The 26,263-nt window shown below is 46.5% G+C and overlaps 1 protein-coding gene across 1 annotated transcript in view; it reads right to left on the bottom strand.

The window, feature by feature from the left end:
• LOC111955888 (RNA-binding motif, single-stranded-interacting protein 3) overlaps positions 1–26,263 on the bottom strand; it is a 282,350-nt gene that overhangs the window by 119,444 nt on the left and 136,643 nt on the right. Inside the window, exon 5 of the mRNA XM_070436361.1 lies at positions 24,462–24,553. Within this exon, the coding sequence (XP_070292462.1) occupies positions 24,462–24,553 (92 nt within the window). The remainder of the gene's footprint in view (positions 1–24,461; positions 24,554–26,263) is intronic.

Raw genomic sequence — 26,263 nt, 5'->3', positions numbered from 1 at the left:
TCTGCAGAACCTTCTCAGAGCCAAGGAAACCGTACAGGCAGGCATGTTCTCTGCAGAACCTTCTCAGAGCCAAGGAAACCGTACAGACAGGCATGCTTCTCTGCAGACCTTCTCAGAGCCAAGGAAACCCTTACAGACAGGCATGTTCTCTGCAGAACCTTCTCAGAACTTCTCAGAGCCAAGGAAACCGCACAGACAGGCATGTTCTCTGCAGAACCTTCTCAGAGCCAAGGAAACCATACAAGCAAGCATGTTCTCTGCAGAACCTTCTCAGAGCCAAGGAAACCGTACAGACAGGGATGTTCTCTGCAGAACCTTCTCAGAGCCAAGGAAACCGTACAGACAGGCATGTTCTCTGCAGAACCTTCTCAGAGCCAAGGAAACCGTACAGACAGGCATGTTCTCTGCAGAACCTTCTCAGAGCCAAGGAACCTACCAGCATGTTCTCTACAGAACTTCTCAGAGACAAGGAAACCGTACAGACAGGCATGTTCTCTGCAGAACCTTCTCAGAGCCAAGGAAACCGTACAGACAGGCATGTTCTCTGCAGAACCTTCTCAGAGCCAAGGAAACCGTACAGACAGGCATGTTCTCTGCAGAACCTTCTCAGAGCCAAGGAAACCGTACAGACAGGCATGTTCTCTGCAGAACCTTCTCAGAGCCAAGGAAACCGTACAGGCAAGCATGTTCTCTGCAGAACCTTCTCAGAGCAAAATAAACCGATAAAGCAGGCATGTTCTCTGCAGAACCTTCTCAGAGCCAAGGAAACCGTAGACAGGCATGTTCTCTGCAGAACCTTCTCAGAGCCAAGGAACCAGTACAGCAGGCATGTTTCCTGCAGAACCTTCTCAGAGCAAGGAAACCGTGCAGGCAGCATGTTCTCTACAGAACCTTCTCAGAGCCAAGGAAACCGTACAGACAGGCATGTTTCTCTGCAGAACCTTCTCAGAGCCAAGGAAAACCGTACAGGCAGGCATGTTCTCTAGCAAACCTTTCAGAGCCAAGGAAACCGTAACAAGACACGGCATGTCCTCTGCAGTACCTTCTCAGAGCCAAGGAACCGTACAGACAGGCATGTTCTCTGCAGAACCTTCTCAGAGCCAAGGAACTCGTACAGACAGGCATGTTCTCTGCTGAACCTTCTCAGAGCCAAGGAAACCGTACAGACAGGCATTTCTCTGCAGAACCTTCTCAGAGCCAAGGAAACTTACAGACAGGCATGTTCTCTGCAGAACCTTCTCAGAACCTTCTCAGAGCCAAGGAAACCGTACAGACAGGCATGTTCTCATGCAGAACCTTCTCAGAGCCAAGGAAACCGTACAGGCAGGCATGTTCTCTAACAGAACCTTCTCAGAGCCAAGGAAACCGTACAGACAGGCATGTTTCTCTGCAGAACCTTCTCAGAGCCAAGGAAACCGTACAGACAGGCATGTTCTCTGCAGAACCTTCTCAGAGCCAAGGAAACCGTACAGACAGGCATGTTTCTCTGCAGAACCTTCTCAGAGCCAAGGAAACCGTACAGCAGGTTCTGCTGCAGAACCTTCTCAGAGCCAAGGAAACCGTACAGACAGGCATGCTCTCTGCAGAACCTTCTCAGAGCCAAGGACCTTACAGAAGGCATGTTCTCTGCGAACTTCTCAGAACCTTCTCAGAGCCAAGGAAACGGCACAGACAGGCATGTTCTCTGCAGAACCTTCTCAGAGCCAAGGAAACCATACAGGCAAGCATGTTCTCTGCAGAACCTTCTCAGAGCAAAATAAACTGTACAGGCAGGCATGTTCTCTGCAGAACCTTCTTCAGAGCCAAGGAAACCGTACAGGACAGGCATGTCTCTCTGCAGAACCTTCTCAGAGCCAAGGAAACCTTAACAGACAGGCATGTTCTCTTGCAGAACCTTTCAGAGCCAAGGAAACCATACAGGAGCATGTTTCTCTGCAGAAACCTTCTCAGAGCCAAAATAAACTGTACAGGCAGGCATGTTCTCTGCAGACCTTCTCCAGAGCCAAGGAAACCGTACAGACAGGCATGTTCTCTGCAGAACCTTCTCAGAGCCAAGAAACCGTACAGGACGGCATGTTCTCTGCAGAACCTTCTCAGAGCCAAGGAAACCGTACAGACAGGCATGTTCTCTGCAGAACCTTCTCAGAGCCAAGGAAACCGTACAGACAGGCATGCTCTCTGCAGAACCTTCTCAGAGCCAAGGAACCCTACAGACAGGCATGTTCTCTGCAGAACCTTCTCAGAACCTTCTCAGAGCCAGAAACCGCACAGACAAGGCATGTTCTCTGCAGAACCTTCTCAGAGCCAAGAAACCATAACAGAGCACGCATGTTCTCTGCAGAACCTTCTCAGAGCCAAGGAAACCGTACAGACAGGCATGTTCTCTGCAGAACCTTCTCAGAGCCAAGGAAACCGTACAGACAGGCATGTTCTCTGCAGAACCTTCTCAGAGCCAAGGAAACCGTACAGACAGGCATGTTCTCTGCAGAACCTTCTCAGAGCCAAGGAAACCGTACAGGCAGGCATGTTCTCTGCAGAAACCTTCTCAGAGCCAAGGAAAACCGTACAGACAGGCATGTTCTCTGCAGAACCTTCTCAGAGCCAAGGAAACCGTACAGACAGGCATGTTCTCTGCAGAACCTTCTCAGAGCCAAGGAAACCTACAGGAAGCATGTTCTCTGCAGAACCTTCTCAGAGCCAAAAAACCGTAACAGCAGGCATGTCTCTGCAGAACCTTCTCAGAGCCAAGGAAACCGTACGACAGGCATGTTCTCTGACAGAACCTTCTCAGAGCCAAGGAAACCGTACAGACAGGCATGTTCTCTGCAGAACCTTCTCAGAGCCAAGGAAAACCTACAGACAGCATGTTCTCTGCAGAAACCTTCTCAGAGCCAAGGAAACCGTACAGACAGGCATGTTCTCTGCAGAACCTTCTCAGAGCCAAGAAACCGTACAGACAGGCATGTTCTCTGCAGAACCTTCTCAGAGCCAAGGAACCTTACAGACAGGCATGTTCTCTGCAGAACCTTCTCAGACGCTCTACAGAGCCAAGGAAACGCACAGACAGGCATGTTCTCTGCAGAACCTTCTCAGAGCCAGGAAACCATACAGGCAGGCATGTTCTCTGCAGAAACCTTCTCAGAGCCAAGAAAACCTGTACAGCAGGCATGTTCTCTGCAGAACCTTCTCAGAGCCAAGGAAACCGTAACAGACAGGCATGTCTCTGCAGAACCTTCTCAGAGCCAAGGAAAACCTTACAGACAAGGCATGTTCTCTGCAGAACCTTCATCAGAGCCAAGGAAACCATACAGGCAGAGTATGTTCTCTGCAGAACCTTCTCAGAGCAAATAAACTGTACAGGCATTGAGCATGTTCTCTGCAGAACCTTCTCAGAGCCAAGGAAACCGTACAGACAGGATGTTCTCTGCAAGAACCTTCTCAGAGCCAAGGAAACCGTACAGACAGGCATGTTCTCTGCAGAACCCTTCTCAGTAGCCAAGAAACCGACTACAGACAGGCATGTTCTCTGCAGAACCTTCTCAGAGCCAAGAAACCTTACAGACAGGCAATGTTCTCTGCAAGAACCTCTCAGATCCTCTAGAGCCAAGGAAACCGTACAGACAGGCATGTTCTCTGCAGAACCTTCTCAGAGCCAAGGAAACCGTACAGACAAGCATGTTCTCTGCAGAACCTTCTCAGAGCCAAGGAACCGTACAGCAGGCATGTTCTCTGCAGAACTTTCAGAACCTTCTCAGAGCCAAGGAAAACCGTACAGACAGGCATGTTCCTGCCAGACCTTCTCAGAGCCAAGGAAACCGTACAGACAGGCAATGTTCCTCTGCAGAACCTTCTAAGAGCCAAGGACACCGTCAGCAGGCAATGTTTCTCTGCAGAAACCTTCTCAGAGCCAAGGAAACCGTACAGACAGGCATGTTCTCTGCAGTACCTTCTCAGAGCCAAGGAAACCGTACAGGCAGGCATGTTCTCTGCAGAACCTTCTCAGAGTCAAGGAAACCATACAGGCAGGCATTTTTGCAAAAAAGCTCTACTCAGAGGGAACAAAGTGGACGGACGCTTTACCKCAGGAGGGACTTAAAGGCACGCTGAAGGCTTTCAAATGGAGGGGAAGCTTGGCCGCTGCCACGGTAAACAAGCTGAAATGCTGCTGGAAACCTCTGAGCTCAGCGCCGTGCGGCGCCCTAAGTAAACCCGCTCCGGAATGACACAAAGCTGTCGGCGRGGGCCAAGCTCGCTTGTTCTCAACCACTACATCACTTACTCCCTCAAACCACACACATACACATGCAACTCCACCCTTGTTAATCACTACGCATAGAGCATAGCGTAGCACACACCRCCACAAACAAAACAGTCAATCTATCTCCACCCACTGTGTCATGCCACCCCTGGACTGGGCATTGGTGACACTGTAAAGCAAGACATGTCATGCTCCATATGGCGTAAATTACCCKGTGCCATTTTCCATGATGCCATAGTCACACGTTGCCATATTTCATTGCACATCACAGCAGAAAATGCGGATGCTGATGGAGGTGATACGGTGGCGCGCTTGAAATATGGGGAAAGAACACAAAACAAAATATGTATCAATAGAAAAAGGAAAGGAGTGTAAAACTCGAGACCAAAAAATTYATACTTTTTAGAGCTAAAATGGTGGACAGGAATTGGTAATACCAGCATGACATGCACACGTGTATAGTAGAGCCAAAATGGAGTCCAAGGCGAGAACGAGGTGCACGCCAGGACTCCAAGAGCTAGCAGGAGTAATGGAGAAAACAAGCCAAGGTTCTGCTGTCCCAAAGTGACACCAAAAACCCAGTGAAACCAAACCGTTGCTTTTTTATTTAGCCCTGTTTACCAACTTGCCTCGTAATAAAAAGCCGAATGGAGGGGCGGCCATTTTCTTGCTGATGGCATTACGGCTCATACTGCTCCCCCACTGGGAGCCATCTGCTTTCCCTGTGTTTATGTCTCTCAGAACCCCGTTTAAATGTGACAGACGGCGAGCTTTAACGGACGACGCCAGCGACAGAGCCTGCTTTTAAATCTCTATGACTTTCGGTCACTGACTTGCATGTACCAGCCGGTCTGTGTGTGTGCGGCGGGGGGGGCTCTGTCATGCCTGGCCTGGTCATCCAGAATTAGATCAGAGGGATATCCAGTAAAAACTGCCATTTCGATTTAGAGACATCCTCTGAGGACTGTCGCTGCCTGTTCTGTTCCCTGCGAGAGGAAGAACACTCCCTTCCTTCTGAGCGAGATAAAAGGACGACAGCCCAAAGCACAGTTGAAAAAACATGTATGTTTCACTGAGGCTTTCACTGTGATATAACTGAATTCAAATGCATCATTCTCTAATTAACGCACCAGATGCTCGCAAGCCAACGCATGTTCAGTGCAGAAGCTGGGTAGTAAGACACTCAAATGATGTACAGTATAGACTATAGAGTATCACGCATTAAGTAGAGTGCAATTTAGCAGATGTTCACAAGCCACAAGACATGCCCATGTTCATAAAATATGCAGTTCCACATTACATCATATACAGTATACAATAGTACTGTACAATACAGAATATACCATCTAGCGGACACTTTTATCCAAAGCCACTGAGTCAATRGCAATGCTCTACCAAATGAGTTACAGAGGACCACAGACAACAAGGTTAGGACCTGTCAGAGATTCAGACACGCACAGAGCTTTCATGAGGCGTAAGGCTGCATCACCATCTCTGTAGGGTATAGTGGATACAGCATCCCCAGTCTCTGCTGTTCTCTAAGGCAGGGTTTCCCAAACTTGGTCCCGGGGCCCCCCCTGGGTGCAAATTTAGTTTTTTGTTCCCTAGCACTGCACAGCTGATTCAAAAGATTAAAGCTGGATGGGCAGGACCGAGTTGGGACCCCAGGAAGCCTGGGGTGAGAGGCACTGTAGAGTAGGCCACTCTTCTCTGCTTGTGCCAGTGATTGGGATCACTTAGCAGTTTCTGTTAGTACTGGTAAAATCCATGTTGGCCTTTCCTTTTTCCCCCCTCTGAGACCTGCATGGGAAATGATACATTATACTTACCTGTGCTATCTTCTTGGCCTTAGTTAACTCTAACAGTATTTTTCATCAAACCAATCATATCTGTGTGTGTGGGAGATCTTGGGGCTCACTCCAAGAAGAGGAAAGGCCATACAGTACGTTGCAGACAAGAAACCAGAGCCTGGTTGGCATGGGGCGCAGGTCTAGTTCGTTGTTGGCTGGGCATGTCTGTGCCCATTCAGTCCCAGCAATGAGGTCACGGGGACTGGGACTGCGTGATCCTGGCCCATCCATCAAAACGGGTTGGTGGAGTAAATCAAGCCGACAGCCACCAGCCGTCATGCTCTGGCGTGAGTGTGAAGAGAGGTCAAGGTGCATTAAGCCTGGCTTGCGTAACCACTCGCTACCACCATGGTGGAGGAGAAAGAGGGGGGGGGGGGGGTAGGTAGGATCTGTCCAGGCAGGGTAAGGTGGTAGTGCGTGCTATACTAATACACATAGAGGCCGTTAAAGCTATGTTTTTTTACTCAATGCCATCAGGAGAAACAYATTTTTTTTCTTTCTCTCTCTCTTTCCCTCCCTCTTTCGCTCGGTATTGGAGACTCTCTCACTCTCTCTCTCTCTCTCTCTCTCTCCCCCCCCCTTCAACTCCAGCCCTGTTGCTCTCCATCTCCCTCTTTCCTGTGATGAAGGGCCCTTTCCCGGTTGGCCACTCTGAGCTAAGCAAGGTCCGGCCGGAGGGCAGCTACTCTCACAACAAGACTCTAAGATCTAACYAGGCTTATTCATTTAACTAACACAAATAACGCCAATAGGCTTGAAACCGGTCCACTCAAGGTGTAAAGCAGTAACACTTTACTATGAAAGCAATAGTGCTTATCGGCCTTCTCGACGGCTAAGTAGAAATGTATCATTTATAGCTGGTACTTAAGAGATCAGGCACTCGCAAGGCCACTAAAGACTAAAGACGCACAATCCCAAAGGCTGTGTACTATGCTGAGCACTTTGCACAGGGCTGTTATCTGGTGGGAGCGTGTTGTCTAAGGGGTAAAGGCTTTATCTAGCTATGGGCTCAGGGATTTGAACCCTCAACCTCGGCTGATAATTCTGTGAAGCACGGCGGTGATGACTGTGCCACTTTGCTGCCCAAATGTCACCCTGCCCTTTCTCTCTCTTCTGAAAAGCCTGTCAGAGGGGCCCGGGAGCCCTCGCTAATTACTGTTCCCCTTTGTGTTTGGTGTGTGTGTGTGTGTGTGTGTGTTCAATGGTAAAAGACACAGACTGTGCCTGTTTAAAGGTCACAGCAAACTGGTGTATCAGCGAGTGAGAGACGACACGTACACTACAGACGCCCGATATCTACACTACAGACGCCTGCTATCTACACTACAGACGCCCGCGATCTAGGTGCCTTAATAGGTGCTCCAACATGCACTCTCTGGCAAACAGGGAATTATTAGTTTAGCAATTAAATGACAGGTCACATTACTTATCAAGGAGCTACTTACTACTGTAGGTGAGTGCACACTTCATCATAAAAAAAGAATGTGTGCGCATTAGACAAATATAGATATTAACAAACCCGCGTCTCTCCTCCTGCCTCCTCACCTTTCCTGGCTGTGTTGCACCTTGCCTCGCGTTGGTGGCACAAGGTGATTTAGAAGTTGTTTACTGCAGGGGAAAGAATGGCTTGCCGCAAGCAGAGTCAGCGGAATGGCCTCCCTGTTCTGTGCATAGTTCCCAATATAGGTCTAATGGCTCCTCTACACGGTGGCGCCTCCCCGGTGAGCTCCACTGCTAATTACCATACAGCACCTTCCCCTACTCCTCTCCCTCCCCCACCAAAACAAGGACATACCACTCGGCACTACTTCTCTCCATCCCTCCCTCCTTAGTTTCTCTCCGTCCTCCCTTCCCTCGTTCCACTGTTTGCTTTGTCTCTCTCCTCTCTCCTCTCCTACTCCCTGCCTCTCTGAAACTCTTGACACAGCACAGTCTCTAGACCTATAGAAGTCATCCAGACACCAAACAATGAGTACGTTTACATGCACACTAATCGTTCGATGTTAAATCGGATTACGGCAGAAGGCCGAGTATGGCTTTGGTCARGTAAACGCCATACTCTGCTTGTCTTAAATCGGCYTGATCAAAGTGAGCGTACGCCGATTAATCGTTCGAATGATTAGGACAATTGAACAGCTTAAATCGGTGTTCTAACGGTGGWTTTGGTATGAGCATGTACCAGCACCGGTAGCGCAAGCCTCCGTCTTAAACGCGAGCGAAGTGAATTCGTAAAAACTGAAAGTGTGCATCTCATAAATAGTCTTCACATACAAACTTTATGTGTCCGAACTCAGAATCAAATAGTCTTCTCAAAAATAACATGGTTACTGTGGTAGWACGTTTATTTTGATTGGCTATTTTCTGCATTTATCAAAAGTCCCATCAGGTAGCCTGATTTCAGATGTGTCCATGTAAACAGGATCATTAAGGAAATTGTTAGTCTTTCAAAGCATGTAAACGTTTTAAGCAAACTACTATATTAACCTGACTATCCACCATAATCGCATTACTGTGTCCATGTAACCGCGTTCATTGTCGTTAAGAGCAATGTCTATAGGAGCAAGGACATTATTATCGATCGGGCGGTGGGATAAACATCTTGTGTCATGGGAGCCTCCATGCCTTGCTTCCGGGATGGGATAGTCTGGCCACTCAACTCGACCACAGCCACATTAAAATGTTCTTATTCAAAACGTGTGTGTGTGTGTGTGTGTGCATGAGTCATGCAAATGGGGTGTAGAGAAGTGCAGTGATTCTGAGAGGCTATATGGGGAGGGAGGGAGAGAGAGAGAGAGAGAGGGAGATAGAGACAGAGAGGTGAGGCGAGCGTGAGCCACCCGTAGCCTCAATCAGTTACAAAGTGTTGGGGCTTCGTGCTCTAATCAGACGCAGAAATGTCAGCCAGTTTCCCCAAAGCACGTCTCCATTTGCATCCATTACTGCGGTGGAGAGGAGACTCCGCCTCATGTGTTTTTGATGGAGGGTGAGAGGGAGACTATTAGGGGACCGCGGGAGAGATTGCTGTGCGATTGATTGGTGCTTACTTGTCTGCTGATGTCTGTGCAGACACTTTGGTAAAAGGTGTGACGCTCTCTGTCTCTGAGTGCTGGTCTAGGATCTGTCCATATAATCTTATTCATTATGATCTAAAAGGCAAAACTGATCCCAGATCAGCACCCCAATCTGAGAGGCTTTGTGGATACGGGCCCAGGACATACAACACAACAATGTCTACAGAGGTACATTTGAAGTCGGAAGTTTACATACACTAAGGTTGGAGTCATTAAAACTTGTTTAACAACCACTCCACAAATTTCTTGTTATCAAACTATAGTTTTGGCAAGTCGGTTAGGATATCTACTGTGTATATGACACAAGTAATTTTTCCAACAATTGTTTACAGACGATTTCACTGTATCACAATTCCAGTGGGTCAGAAGTTACACTAAGTTGACTGTGCCTTTAAACAGCTTGGAAAATTCCAGAAAATGATGTCATGGCTTTAGAAGCTTCTGATAGGCTAATTGACATCATTTGAGTCAATTGGAGGTGTACCTGTGGATGTATTTCAAGGCTCACCATCAAACTCAGTTAAACAATTTAAAGGCAATGCTACCAAATACTAATTGAGTGTATGTAAACTTCTGACCCACTGGGAATGTGATGAAAGAAATAAAAGCTGAAATAAGTCATTCTCTCTACTATTATTCTGACATTTCACATTCTTAAAATAAAGTGGTGATCCTAACTGACCTAAGACAGGGAATTTTTACTTGGATTAAATGTGAGGAATATTGAAAAACGGAGTTTAAATGTATTTGGCWAAGGTGTATGTAAACGTCAACTGTAAGTGCCCATCACACATTTCTCATCTGCATAAATGTGCAGCGATTCCAGAGCACATTGACATGCTTTAACAATTCATGGTGTTTTTAAAACACTTAAAGAAGTAGCCAACTGTACTTATTCAAATACATTTGACCCATTGAATGTGTTTACCAGGTAACAGAGGCCTACTCAATCTCATTCCTACACACCGCAATCATATGAGGTGTTTAATGTCCAGCAAGGCATAAATCATGAATGGAGAGAGAGAGCGAGGGAGAAAGAGAGACAGAGAGAGTGTGAGACAGAGAGAGAGAGCGAGTGTGAGAGAGAGAGAGAGAGACAGAGACAGAGACAGAGACAGAGACAGAGAGAGAGAGAGAGAGAGAGCATAACACCTGAGGACAGGTCTATAAGAATGGCTTCTCTGTAGGATCTTGCGGTACAGAAGAGAGAGGAAGAGAGGAGAGAGAACGCAAAGCATAGAGCCAGACGGTTGGAGGGACAGATACAGCTGCCATAGCGATTAGGGCCCTTATGTATTAAAAATACCTTTTGTAGAGCAGGCTGAGAAGGAGAGAAAAAGAGGGAAATTGAGAGGGACAGAGGATGAGAGGAGGAGGAGGAGAGACAGTAGCCAGCGGAGCTTCTGACTCATCCTTCTGTCTATATTGTGTGTGTCAGGAGAAGTGAAAGCTGTTCCCCTGCAGGTCTAGAGTCTCTGAACGGTCTCCAACACACAGTCATTACAAGCTGATGGGCACTTGTACAGTGCCTTCAGAAAGTATTCACACCCCTTGACTTTTTCCACATTTTGTTGTGTTACAGKCTGKATTTAACATGGATTAAATTGAAATGTTGTGTCACTGGCCTACACACAATACCCCATCATGTTAAAGTGGAATTATGTTTTTAGAAATGTTTACAAATTAATAACAAATTAAAAGAAATGTCTTAACACCTTTATGGCAAGCCTAAATAAATTAATGAGTAAAAATGTGTTTAACAAGTCACATAATAAGTTGCATGGACTCACTCTGTGTGCAATAACAGTGTTTAACATGATTTTTGAATGACTACCTCTTCTCTGTACCCCACACATACAGATAATTGTAAGGTCCCTCAGTTGAGCAGTGAATTTCAAACAGATTCAACCACAAAGACCAGGGAGGTTTTTCAAAGCCATGCTCTACCTATTAGTAGATAAAAAATAATTTAAAAAATAAGCAGACATTGAATATCTCTGAACATGGTGAAGTTATTAATTACACTTTGGATGGTGTATCAATACAACCAGTCACTACAAAGATACAGGCGTCCTTCCAAACTCAGTTGCCGGAGAGGAAGGAAACCGCTCAGGGAATTCACCATGAGGCCAATGATAACTTTACAGAGTTTAATGGCTGTGATAGGCTGGGTTTCTGTATAGCACTTTGTGACATCGGCTGATGTAAAAAGGGCTTTATAAATACATTTGATTAATTTAAAATTTGATTGATAGGAGAAAATTGAGGATGGATCACAACATTGTAGTTACTCCACATGGCCAAATATACACTGGAGTTGCTTACCAAGACGGCATTGAATGTTCTGGAGTGGCCTAGTTACAGTTTTGACTTAAAACGTCTTGAAAATCTATGGCAAGAAATGAAAATCTCTGTCTAACAATAATCAACAACCAACTCAAATCAAATCAAATTTTATTTGCCACATATACGTGTTATTGCGGGTGTAGCGAAATGCTACTTGACAGAGCTTGAAGAATGTTGTACAATCCAGGTGTGCAAAGCTTTTAAAGAAGTACCCAGAAAGACTCTAACTCTAAACGTATTGATTCCGGGGTGTGAATACTCATGTAAATGAGATATTTCTGCATTTCATTTTCAATACATTGCAAATATTTCTAAAAAAACATGTTATCACTTTGTCGTAATAGGTGGTATTGTYTGTAGATGGGTGATTTTTGCTGTTGATTTAATCCATTTTGAATGGAACGAGTCACGGGTGTGAATACTTTTCTGAAGGCACTGTATACCTCCGCCAAAACATGTACAGCTCCTTCCTTTCTCTTCCTCCGCTAGCTCCTGCACCTCTCACTGCTCCCTCTCTTCCTCTTCCACGCTCATTTACTTCTCTCCCTCCGGCTAGCCATAACTACTCCAGTCTCACATGACTGACACTGGTTCATAGAGATTTGAAGCTAAATAGACGGGAGATGATAAGTGGCTGGTAACAATAGAAACGGTGTGCGGTTTCAAAGGTTTCCGTTATGTCTGCGCGTGTGGGGGGGGGGGGGAAACGATGTTTACAGTGTGAAACCAACAACAACAAAAAAGACTCACTGATGAGGCTTTAATCTTGTGTCGGGAAAGGGTTATTTTCGCTGTTACCCGGAGCTCTACGTTGTAGAGAAGCAGGTATTCATAAGACGTTAACCGGTACACTGCTGAGCCTGTCAGTTCCACTCAAGCAAGTTTATGCATAATTATGTCTTGGCTACTGTACATGTATGTGCATTTTAAAATAGCTCAACGTAATGCGCACYTTCCAAAGGCAGAGCTGTGTGATCGTGACACAGGCTGTAGTTAGTCAGTTGGGGTGGATCTGGTTCAGGGAATGGGGGAAAGATCAAATGTATTGGTCATGCCACAGGGAAAAAAAAAAAAAATGGGAGTTACTCCCCTAGCCAATCGTGATTTCATAATATTACACTTTTACAGAACACTTTTCAGCCTCTCACATCCCTAACATATGCCCTCACGACGGCCCAACAGCCCACCAATAGCATTCTTGCCCACTGTCTTCATCCATTTACGACCCTTGAGCCGCTTTTTCAACTAAAAAGCCTCATTGTTGTATTAACCCTGGAGAGGGGGAGGGGGGGGTGCTAGCACCAACAGAGCCAGAGAAGCCAGAGAGCCAATGGGCTTCCAGTAGAAAAGCCACAACACAAACACGGTCTTGGCAGGGTGCGGAGAGGCAGTATTTTCCCAAAAGTGATTACATTCTCTCCCTTTTTCCCCTCCCTCCCATGGACAAGCTGCTCTCCCCTGGCAGCTGTTTCTACTATGCGGATCCCCGGGCACGAGGCGGAGCAAGGTGAGCTGGTTCAGGAGCCCTGCACGTGCAAATCGCATGAGAAACTGTCAAGGCRTTTCTCTGGGAGGGCCGCCCTCGCCAAAGCCCTGAAACAGAGCCTGATTWGCGCTCCACGCCAGTGTCKAACCTCCGGAAACCAACATTCACTTTGGAGAGGGAATCTTCGTTTGAACCCCAAACGTTCAAACGCCAGGCATGTTGTAGTAGTGTGTTCATTGTGATTCCCCAGGTGTAAACCCTCCTGGTTAACTACCTCACAGCTGGGAGATGTCACACGGAATGTACGCGATGCGTGACATTGTATATACAGCTAACCCCATAGGTTACTGACAATGTGGACAGAGCTAAAGATCTGCACAGCAGAATGGTGAACCGTTGTGATTAAAAGACAAGATTTGAGAGCCAACCGTAAAAGCAAATGCAGTAATACCAATGCAAATATGAAGTATATTGAAGTACTACATAACTAACACACCATTATGTACAGACAAAATGTCCTGTATACCTCGGATGAGTCAGAATTGACCAGGGGCCACCAGACAGCACACAAACAGATCCTAATCCTCTTTCGTAATTGGACACATGAGAAATGTTGTCATTGACCAATTGAGCAGATGGCAACAAGGGCGTAATCAACCATTCTACTGCACCCTGTGTCTTACAGCGATACGCCAAAGGCAGAGATCGAGGCATTATTTATAACCCCCGTCCCCCATCCACCCTTCCTCATCCAAAGTTAAAAATAACTCCTATCAAAGGACCCTCTTCCTTTGAGACCCCCCACCCCCCCCGAGCGCATCCACTAAGAGCTCCACCCCCTCCTCGCCCACCCCCATCCTCTCAGCCCCTAATGCACAGCCAATGAGATTATCCCCGTTGAAGTAGGCCTTGAATTACTCACGTTATGACTTGATTGGCCAATAATTCGATTGGAGGCACATTTATACTTCCCCTGGTTCTCTCAGACCCCACCCTCTCTCTTTCGCTCTACCCCCCCTCCCCCCCTCTCAAGGCAACACTTTGCCGTCAGCTAGCTATCGGAGAGGGTGTGACCGTTTCCATGGAGATCGACGAACCACTTTTATCAGGAAAAGGTGCTCAGATCCAGATACAACAACCGCGCAGTTTCTCAAAAAGCCCTGTTTTGCTCACGGCATCTCCAGTTGTTGCCTTTCCACTCAATCGCCGCTGCTTTTGTAAACATCCGRGTTCTTGCTCTTAGCGAAAACTTGTTAGGGAATACTACATGCCTAACGTCATGGAAGAATATCAAACAAGATTACAGCTTGGAAAACRGTCCGCGCTGCGCCTGTAGAGCCAAGCAGAGCCGGGCCAGATGGGGAATAATGTGATGTAGTGAAGGGGTGTTCATCATAAAGAAGATGAGCTCTGTGTGCAGCATCCCTGAATGCTTACTCAACCTGCCTCAAAGGGCGGAGAGGGAGTGATCGTTATTCAAGGTGGCAACGGCTCCCGAACCCGCTGTCGGTTCCAAATCTTTCTTAGAGGGAACGTCGGTCAAGAAACATCCCTGGATTGGCTTGGGAAGACCGCTCCTTGAATCTTTCTTCTCTTCCAACAGTCCTGGAGAAGCACACCTTCGACAGGCCGAGGRTATCCAGTACTCGCGAAACACAAAAGTACCCTGAAGTTCCTCCGACGGGTCTTGACACGGCCGTTTGGCGAACGCACTGTACAATTCATACTCAATCTCGCAGACTGATTTGCTCGCGCAACGAACTAGCYGAAGCAATGTKYAGGCCTGAYMATTTCCTGTTTGAGTATCGTGTTGAGTAAATGTATATTATTCGAAAAGCAGATGTAAACATCGCTGTCAGACTGGCTAGGAAGAAAAAGKGGATTAACCGTTGTACGAGGCACAAGCAGCCTGAAACGTTTAACGGTTTAGCGTCAGATTACACAACATGGAATCGAAAGACGTGATACTTTTTGACAGATAACGTCGTAATACATTTGAAAGTTAGCGTGTTCTTCCGTCGGTTATCACAGGAGGCGTCTATGTGAACGTCACATCCCAGCAGAGAGAGAAAGCCAGAGAGGATGCTCCGTGTGCATACATCTGTCTCTCTATCTTTGTCTCTCTCCCTCTCCCACTCTCTCARTCTCTGTAGTTGATGGCCTGTCTGGTTTTCTCTCTCGTCTTGTCTACCATTTTCTCCATCACTTCTTCAGTTGCCAGACGCCCAAAGACTAGCCATCTGGTTTCAATCAGGTCTGCTCTGCACCACACATAACAACACAYGGACAACACAGACATGCAGCCTGTGTAAACACATACACACGCAGGATCGCCACGAACACGCAACACAGAAACACTGGAGGAATCACACACAACTACGAAACGTCAAAACTACAAAGTCAAAATATGAAGACAACCCTGGCGAGAGGATAACACTACAGCTACTGTAAAGACAATTCTAACTCAAAGATCAAATGAACATAGCATGAAGATTTTACTAGAAGTTGCAACACAAAGCCATTGCCTCGTTTGCAAGGCGATAACACGCGGACAACAAAGAGATAACACCAAGAGAACGTTGCSAAAGTACAAAGACAATGCCARGTTAACAGCGGCYCAGCACAGACGCYACACAAAAATAGCACACAGACCGAACAGACACAATAAACACGATATAGGAGGAGAACACTTATCACAGGAAGCTAGATGCTAATGAGACATACAACAGGCGACGCACAACAGCTCTGCAGACGACAAAATATTGACACGACGCAGAGACGGAGAGAACACATGAGAACAGCAGACACAGCACACATATCACAGATTCTATGTCATGTGAATGGATTTTTTGTTGTTGTCACCATCTCATTGAAACAAATAAATGCTAATGAACACAAACGCTATGTAAAAAAAGAAACGGTTGAAAGTACATATTTAGAAAATACACTAGGATTTCACAAGCGCATATAACACAACATGCATCATCCATCCAGACCCACACAGGGCTCAAGGTTAACAGCCTCGGTGGGTTGTGCTGACGTACAGTATGTATGTATGGTAAACCACCTCGGACGGCAAAATGTGGCGCGGAGGACTCACCCTGCAGGGGGTGCTAATCCCCCCCCCCCTCTCATCACACACGTATGCGCACACTCATGCTAATAAGCACCATAGGAGGTTGGTGGGACATTAATTGGGGAGGACGAGCTCGTGGTAATGGCTGGAACGGAATTAGGGGGATGGTATCAAACACAAAAAACAAATGGTTTCCATGTGCTTGACGCCATTCCATTTGCTCTGTTTCAGCCATTATTACGAGCCGTCCTCCCCTCAGCAGCCTCCACTGGCACACACACACACACACACACACACACACACACACCTTCCCTGTTCAATAACAAGGAGTCAGCCGAGGTGCGTCTAATGGGACAGAAGGTCATTAAGTGCAGCACCTGGGTGAGTCTGGTTTCCTGGTCGACCTTGACTTGGGGGACCTGAGAGAGTAGAGTGACTCCCTCACGTTTTCCTTATCCTCCCCCCCGCCCCCTCCAGTGAGACAAAAATGTGAAGGCTAATTCCATCCTGAAGATGCAAATTTGACATTCATTTCTCTACTCTTTTTTGTTGTTGTTGACCTTTTACCCCCCCACTCAGAGATCAGAGATTGGACAGATAGACCGCCACACACAGTGACATTCAGATGGAGGGAAAACAACTGCAGTGCCAAAGCCAGAGAGCCAGAGCCCACTACTTTCCCAGTTCTCTCTCCCTCATTAGTCTGAATAAGAGACATGGGTGTCACAGTTCCCCCATCCATCAACAGTCACTAGGCAGGCKCTGGCTGATGCGTGGGCCCTTTGACATGGCCAAAGCTCTGTGCTGCTCTGTCTCAGAGTCTTCTTACAGTACAGCCCCTCACCAATATGATTGAAGTTACTGGAAATGGAAACTGTCAGTGTAATTTAACATGGCATGCCTGCACAATTCATTAGGGGCCTGCAGAGAGAGAACAAGAGAGAGAACGAGAGAGAGAGAGACAGAGAAAGAGAGAGATGGTGATGGTGGGGGGGACAGATGGCCAAAAAGAAACAGAGACAGACAGACAGACAGACAGAGACACAGACAGACAGACAGACAGACAGACAGACAGACAGACAGACAGACAGACAGACAGTGACAAGCCAGCGACAGCCAGAAACGGGATGAGAAAAGACAAACCCGACCGCGAGCCTCACTCCAAGCTCCTGCGTGATTAGTCTCTTGTTAATGACCAAGCACACAACACGATCGACGCTACTTGTTTGTTACCATCGGCAGCCAGTTGAAATCCTGACAAACTGTACAGCAGCGCTAACTCTTAATTACGTTGCAAGACCTTCTCAGTGTGGTAGAAATGTAAAAACTCACACAGACTGGCGCTCTAAGCCCCGAATATGTAACTCTGCTACGGTGGGAGGGTACCTTAAATCGTGTTACAGTTCCTAGTGAATTAAAGATAGCCTGGCTGGTGGTGCTTTCGTTCGCTACTGTGTGTGTGTGTGTGTGTGTGTGTGTGTGTGTGTGTGTGTGTGTGTGTGTGTGTGTGTGTGTGTGTGTGCGTTACACAGTAAGGCCGTTGTGAGGCGGTGGATTAATGTGTCTTTAGAAAGAAGTACCTACATACAGATGTGCATGAATTACCCCGAGCAATGTTCCTTCACGCATAAATTCTATCTTATTCTCTCCCTCTAATTGTACGCAGGCGAAATGCATACATTATTACATACATTATACACATCATGGTGTGGCTTATTTTGTTTATTAGATAAGCCCTGTGTGTGTGTGAATGTGAAAATAAACTGTCTCGTTGGCAGGAGCGTGGCAGGGACAGGCGRGTCATTCCATGTGATTTGAAGTCCCTTAGATTTAACATAGCTCCTACTTCACCGCATGGTTAAGGTTGGCACTGGTGGTATTTTCCTGCTGGTTCGGCCGGAGGGGAAACTCACAGTTCACAGTTTCCAGGCTGTCAGGGGAAATTGCCCTCTCATGCCTCGCGAAGGATGACAGGTAGAGGAAAATGATGGCAGAGAAATCACCCCTGAAAATACATGGTCAAAGGTGTCATCTCCTTTAAATGTGGTGGAAACGACGAAATAGAAGGCGTCCGCCACAGTGGATGATAAGAAAATACTGTAGTAGACAGTGTGTATATACAGCATACATGATATTATAAATACCTCAACATGCGAATCGTAGTCAGACTAAGTAATTAGCTCTTTGAATGAATTACCTTTATCTGTTACTCCATAATATAAATAGCAATATGCAAGAAGACTATGGTTGAGTGACAGTAACAGGCAAGGAAGAAATGTCTTGAGAATGGAATTCTAAGTAGAAGTGTATTTAATTACTTMGTKAAATGAATGGATTCACATACAAGGCATCWACTTAAGTTACAAAGCATTAACAAGCATTTACAAGGCATTATGCTAAGCATGGCCAGAGAGAGAGATTGTGCCATGGCCAATAGCTCATGGGAGAGAGAGAGAGAAAGAATCTCACCACAACAGGCCGGGAACGAATAAGAGACAGAGCAATTCAGCGTAGACCCTTTCATAACCATCTGAGAGGTTTGGATTCAAAACCGGAGTTGATTCTCAGAGGTGTGACAACGGGGATTGGCGAGACCAACGCGGAGAAAGAAGAGCTGGTCTGCCCTACAACACATGGTCAAGAAGTCTCTCCTTTAAAATTGCGTTGATAAGGCAAAGTCCACCCACCACACAGGATACTAAGAGCGTCCGGTTGGGGATTGTGAAACCTCCGGTGATAAGACTGTCTGTGAGCAAGCTGTTAGTGCAGCGTAGATTTAAACATAATCTATAATGTGTGTCGTCAGGGCCGTGCATGATGGCAGAGAGGGTAGACAAGGGAGGGGTAGGGAGGAGGGCCGGAGATGGCTGGCATTGATGAATCTAATCCCAGAGTTAATTGGTATGACTGATGAAGACAAATTGAAATGGGGTGGCTGAATCAGTGGTTCGCACGGAAGGAAGGAAGGGCTGGGAGAGCTTAGAGCTCTCCACTGCAGCCACAGACGCCTACTGCAAGCCCACAACATACTCCACCAAAGAAACAAACACACAAGTGTGTGTGTGTGTGTGTGTGTGTGTGTGTGTGTGTGTGTGTGTGTGTGTGTGTTTGCATGTACACACCGAAACACATTCACATAGCATGACAAGTAATCAGGGAAAGAGAGAGCCCATGTCACAAGCCATTTTGTCAGACATAAGCAACTTATCTTGCTAAGTACATTTCTGTTCCACAATTTAGACGTGGAATCTACAGATTAGGCCTACACTGTAGGTAAAACTGCTAACACCATGAAGMCATAGCCGAAAATACACCGATTTTCAACACTATCCAGCTTTGCCCCGCATGGCTTCAATGTAAGACACGTTCTGGGCATAACTGTCCTTTCGCTGACCAAATGGGTAAACTTGTGCAAAGCGCTCCTTCACCTGGCTATCTATCTATCTATCTGTGATGGTGGAATCAGGGTCCTTTGAAAAGGCTCTCCCACAGCCTGTTAATGGACGCAGATCAATTGAGGGAGACAGGGAGCGACTTGGCACAGTTGCCACATCAAAGGGACTCTAATAACAACGGCACACTGTGGCCATTATTGAGTCTGAAAAGCCGTGTTTATATTTATTTATATTCGCTTCAAAGCGAAGCAATGGCAGCATCGAGCGTATTGAGACTGAAGGCCTTCGCTCCGTTTGAAATGGACTCATTTGAGCTCAGGGCCACTGCTAGGCAATTTGGTAACCAAACAGAGAGCTATTCACAAATAAAGCCACAATTTTACCTTAATTGGAATGTTACGGTCTGCGTTCGTAGTGCCTATTGAGCGCCATTCAAACTACAGACAGGATTGTATAATGACAGAAGTTTGCAAACTCTAACAGAAATCCCGTACCAGTTCAAAGTCGCTTTGTGCCAAGAGTATTGGGATGGCGATGTGTGCCAATGTCCATTAAAAGTTGCTGTGACTCTCGCTCCCCTAGAGGGAGGGTGGCAGACCAGACACTCTCTCCCTCTGATAAGTTTGTAACTTTGTTCATTAATGCTGGCCTGTCTCCTGATGCAGCCGGCTGTCTGTTGTGACACTGTCTCTGCCAGATCTCTCTCTCTCTCTCTCTCTCTCTCTCTCCCTCCTCCCCTCTATCTCTCTCTCTCTGCATGTCTTCACGCTGCTCGGTGAAATAATTTACCACATGCCGCGCTCCTCCAGGTGATTGACGCGTAATTAGAGTGCCCGAGAGACAGTGCGAGCCAACGACGGGGCGCGGGACTGAGAGCTAGTCAGATGGTCCGTCTCAGTCGCGCCGGCTTTGCCCTTCACAAAGTCTCACTACGGGGAGGGAGGGTGAGCGGCGCGCTGCAGCTAGGCCGCGTTGATGCACGAGGCGTCTATGCACATTATGCATTCGGAGAGATAAAGAGAGAGGAATATACACGTGTAGGGGAACCTAGGGGGACTTTACCTCCTGTACGCTCAGTGATACTGTCCTACTGTCACTAGGGGACGAATGGGTTGATAAGGAGACAAGGCAACACACGATGACAGAGGCACGAAGTATGCACAAAATATGCTGCTGTTTGTACGGTGTATTCAAAGACAGCCAGACAAATATGGAGAGGAGGCACTGGAAAACGGCGGTACTAGGCTACATACGCCATAATCTCTACGACAACCCCAGTCTAGATGGCAACCACACTAAGCCTGGAAATGTGCTGATTATTACTATCTTCTGGCTGACACCCATATGCTTTATGAAAAACACAGCTCTCGCACGGCTCGCAATGTCTTGCTGAAATGGCATCATATTCAAGGTGGGATAACACAAACTGCAGCGAGAGATGGCTGCTGAGTCTGCACCGGTATCCTCTAGCCCCCCAATTATCCTTTCTTTCTGAATAGATTCCCACAGCCGGAAAAGAAGCCAAAGTTGACCTCAGCCTAAGGTGCAGCGCAGCTATATTAAGCTAGCCTAGCAATTCTCAGCCACAGCAACAATGGCGCCAGCCATCCGTTTGATTGGAGTCCAGAGGTCACCCTTCGTCTCGTTGAACTGTTAAAGGGGTGTCAGTGCAGGAACTATGTCAAAMAAGTCACCCTTAAAGGATAATAGGGTAATAATGAAAATAATACCACCGCTGACTACCCAGACCACCAACAGGGAGCTTCCTTGCTGTTTGTATGAATATAAATGCAATATTGACAGGAAATTTCCCCTGAGAGATAGGAATGTCAATCTCCGTTATTCTACGTTGTAGTGGGCTTTTGCCCTGACCGAGGCCCAAACATTACCGTAACAACTCCATGGGCCATTAAATGCCCGAATGGCGAACAGAGACGGCTGCCTGATGATCCGGAGCTGAGCGTTGCCTAAACGTTTGGGATTCATTTCACGGAGGCGCTCTAATGGCGTTTTTGGCATATCCCCCCCCCCCCCCCACACACTCTAATGTGGACAGGAAGTGGAGGGCAAGTGCAGGCAGAAAGGGTAAACAGCCCAGAGGTAGAGTGTTACATGTCAATGTTACATGTCAATGTAACATGTCAAACCTGTTACATGTCAATGAATGTTACATGTCAATACCAACCTTAATAACCCTCCACATTCAAATGAACCATAGGCTCTCATTTTGGGCCTCTGCTATTACTGGAGAATAAACATGGCAATGTTAGCTTAGGAGGCAGTGAATTTAGGTTGAATACAGGGTGAATCTAAATATGTATGAATTCAAGGGAGTGTGTAGTGTGTCCGTGTGATGTTGGGGATCCTGTGGCTAATCTGGGCTGGTTCAGGCAGCTTTGGCGAGGGAAAGAGAGAGAGAGAGAGAGAGAGAGAAAGGGAGAGCTTTGCTTTCATCGCGGCAACCATAAGACAAACAACGACAAAGGTAGGGAGATGATTTACATAAAGACTGGGTTGTTGTCTGAGAGCTAGCAGCTGTCAGGTGGAATTGCTTCTCCGACACTGACACCACAATCGAGGGCTCTCACCCCATAATTCAGTGTGATTGGCTCAAGGGGAAAATGGCAGCCTGCGGGGAGTTGAGGAGGAGAGCTCTTTGACAGGTTTGCATCGGCGATGGGAGACACGGACCGTTTACTTGTTATCCTGGTGTCTCTTTTTAGCATCTGTCTTCACGCAGGGAGAAAAAGCGTTCCGCAACACAGTGACACGGCGAATGAAGTCTTCAGCTAGGCGTGAGGGCCCCTCCCTCCCCCACCCCACTCCACTGATGAACACACACAGACGCACGCACACACACACACACACACACACACACATACTCTCGCCCAAGCTGCTTCTTTGTAGGTGACTGACAGCGAGGGAGGCACAAGGAAGTGTCCTTCAGGTACCGTCATTATGGTTCTCATCCTCATTCATGCTGTCACAGTCCCCAACGGGGAGGAGGAAATAAAAGGAAACCAATGTTTCCTTGGTATTACCAATTCCGAGGGGGACATCCAGACAAAGGAAGGAGGAGGAGGAAATAAATAACCATTTCTCTTCCCTCCTCTTCCCTCCCTCGCAACTGTGTTTAAAATAAGGCCCCTTAATAAAAGCCTTTTAATGGCACTGCGGCGGGAAAAGCAGGCGGAGCTTGATTACTCGGACGGTTTTATTTCATGAGCTCAAAGCCTCCGGCTCTGATTCCCAATTCCGTATATGACTTTGTCGCGGGAGATCTACGTGACAAAACGGAGCCTTGGGAAGGGGAGCATGATAAGAATGAGCCCCAGCATGACCGCGTTCGGTCATCGGGGTGGCAGCCGTCMCCGCCATGATTTACACCTGCAGGATGTGATGGTGATGCTCACCGGGGTTCCTGTTTGATGCCTCTGGGGGGAACCGATAGATGTTTCAAAGTCACAGCCACAGATAGGCAACGTTAATTACGGATGGGACTAAATTGCGCTCGTTGAATATATGGCGGTCGAACACATGGCAGACAGGAACGTGTTTAGGCGTGTGTGTGGCTGTGTGTTTATGTGGGAAAGAGACAACTAGCGAGAGATAGAGAGCAAGTGGAAGAGCGAGTGAGTAGACAAGAGATACAGAGAGAGTCAATAAAAACCAAAGGACCCCTTAATGTCTCTCAGACGTAGGATAAAAAGACCGGAGTAAAGAAAGCCAGAKCCTTCAGTCATGCGGGGGGAAACATTCAAGAGCAACCCCCTCCCACTACCCACACCCACAAAACACTGTTTAAAAAGGTCAGCTGGGAATGTTGATTGACAAAAGAAAGCAATACAAAGAAAAGGCTTTCAATTAAATTGGGAAAGAGCATAGACCCTAATCTCTAGTCTCTGTGTGTGGCCTCTTATAAATATTAGAGGAAGGACAGACACTTTGTGAAGAGAGGAAATGGGTAAATTGTGCATTTGAGAGATGGCATACTTGAGCACCTAGRAGGATATCATCTCTCCTAGCTGCTCCCATTATTTTTCCACCACAATAACGGGGGTGTAATCTTCATCATCATTTCTGGCATCGTCATCCTGACCATCATCATTATTGGAATTGTGAATAYAAATGGAAGTATCTCTCTCATCTTCCTCCTCCTCATCACCACAGTTCTAATCAGCACCAATGCCAGCAGCATCAAAACAAGTGAAGATTTAAATGTTCAATTAAGCCTCTGGCTAGCTGGCCTTATGGTATGGTATGGTATTTACTGTCTCAAGCTGTGGAGCTCACCAGGGACTCTCATGTTCCAGCTCCTCTCATCTGCTTCCACTTTCACACAATCATATCAAAGAGCACCTGACAGGCGGGCGCACCGCAACCAGAGCACAGTCTAATTGACACAGTGTCCACCACAGGGCACCAGCAGCAGGAGAAAGCATGCACGCACGCAGGTGCACACACACACACATAATGGTGCTGAACTGTATATGGCCACAGCACTGCCCCTGTCATACACTGTGTAGTAGTTAGGGAAGAGATGGGAGACAGAGCCATTGGAAACATAAAACATATTTAAACTCCCCTTCTGCAGGCTAGAGTGTCCTCCCACCATCTCACACACATTACCACACCACGGTCTGTTTCTGGGTCTGTATCTGGATAGGGGTCTGGGGATTCTCTCCAAGACCATGCAACTTTAAATATTTTTATATTGTAGTGTATGCAATGGGTGTAAGGCATCGAAGGACGCTAACATTCTAACAGCTCCTTATCGTGGCTATTTGAGCCTGTCTTATATTAGCCTATAGAGCAACGATGATAACATGCTAACAGTTCTTACCTTAGCCATTTGAGCCTATCTTATATTAGCCTACTGAGAAAAGATGCTAACGTGCTAACAGTTCTTACCTTAGCCATTTGAGCCTATCTTATATTAGCCTACTGAGCAACGATGCTAACGTGCTAACAGTTCTTACCTTAGCCATTTGAGCCTGCACCCCGGTGGCTTTGAGAGACGACACCGCCTTTTGTGCTGCAGCTGGGCTATCAAAGTCCACAAAGCCATATCCTGAAGGGAAAGAGAGAAGGAGAGAATGATGAAAAATGCAGGTGGAGATAGACGAAGAGAGAGAATGACAGGGCTTGGTAATTGTAGCAGTAATAGGTGGGTAATATGACAACAGAGGCTGCCAGTTTTCATATCTTGTGAGCACTACATCGCTTGATAGTTAGCGGCTCTGACGTTCATATGGGAATGCTTAGGAATGCTAATTAGCAATAACAAACTCAAGCCAATGTATTTTAGTCCTAGGCTACATTATACAATGCTGAATATACACTGAGTACACCAAACATTAAGAACACCCGCTCTTTCCATGACATGTTTGGTGTATTCACACTGACCAGGTGAATCCAGGTGAAAGATATGATCCCTCATTGATGTTATTGGTGAAATCCACTTCAATCAGTGTAGATGAAGGGGAGATGGGTTAAATACACATTTTTAAGCCTTGAGTCAATTAAGACATGGATTATGTATGTGTGCCATTCAGAGGTTGAACGGGCAAGACAAAAAATGTWAGTGCCTTTGAACGGGGTACGGTAGTAGGTGCCAGTTGCACCGTTTGTGTCAAGAACTGCAACGCTGATGGGTTTTTCACGCTCAACAAAACCTGTGTATATCAAGAATGGTCCACAACCCAAAGCACATCCAGCCAATTTGACACAACTGTGGGAAGCATTGGAGTCAACATGGGCCAGCATCCCTGTGGAACGCTTTTGACACCTTGTTGAGTCCATGCCCTGACGAAACGAATTGCGGATGTTCTGAGGGCAAATGGCGGGGTGGGTTCCTAATGTTTGGTATACTCAGTGTAGTCTACATTCTACAATGCTGAATATACACCCGTACTTATAGTCCTACCCCCCCCCCCCTGCAGGACGGTTGAGCTAACGTAGGCTAATGCGATTAGCATGAGGTTGTAAGTAACAAAAAAGAATCCCAGGACATAGACAAAGTTAACATTTTTGTTAATCTAACTGCACTGTCCAATTTACAGTAGCTATTACAGTGAAACAATACCATGCTATTGTTTGAGGAGAGTGTACAATTATGAACTTGAAAATGTATTAATAAACCAATTAGGCACATTTGGGCAGTCTTGATACAACATTTTGAAGAGCTATGCAATGGTTCYTTGGATCAGTCTACAACTTTGCACATACACTGCTGCCATCTAGTGGACAAAATCTATATTGCACCTGGGCTGGAATAATACATTATGGCCTTTCTCTTGCATTTCAAAGATGATGGTACAAAATAAAATTCACGTTTTTTTCTTTGTATTATCTTTTACCAGATCGAATGTGTTGTTTTCTCCTACATTKATTTCACATTTCCACAAACTTCAAAGTGTTTCCTTTCAAATGGTATCAAGAATATGCATATCCTTGCTTCAGGTCCTGAGCTACAGCCAGTTAGATTTGGGTATGTCARTGAAAAAAAATGGGTTGGATCCTTAAAAGAGGATACAATGCTGAATATACACCTGTATTTTATAGTCCTAGGCTACATTATACAATGCTGAATATATAGCGTGTTTTATAGTCCTAGGCTACATTTTACAATGCTGTATTCAATAGTAAATGTTTTAAGCACATTTTCCAGTAAAACTATAAAATAATCACAACAATGCACAGATAAAGTATTCACCAACAGGCCAATCGTTTTTTCCCTTCTAACGCAAGGAATCCCCCTCAAAACGGAACACCCTTCAGC

This window comes from Salvelinus sp. IW2-2015, linkage group LG31 (genome assembly GCF_002910315.2).
Source record: "Salvelinus sp. IW2-2015 linkage group LG31, ASM291031v2, whole genome shotgun sequence".
NCBI lineage: Eukaryota > Metazoa > Chordata > Actinopteri > Salmoniformes > Salmonidae > Salvelinus > Salvelinus sp. IW2-2015.
This window is presented reverse-complemented; position numbering and strand designations above follow the sequence as displayed.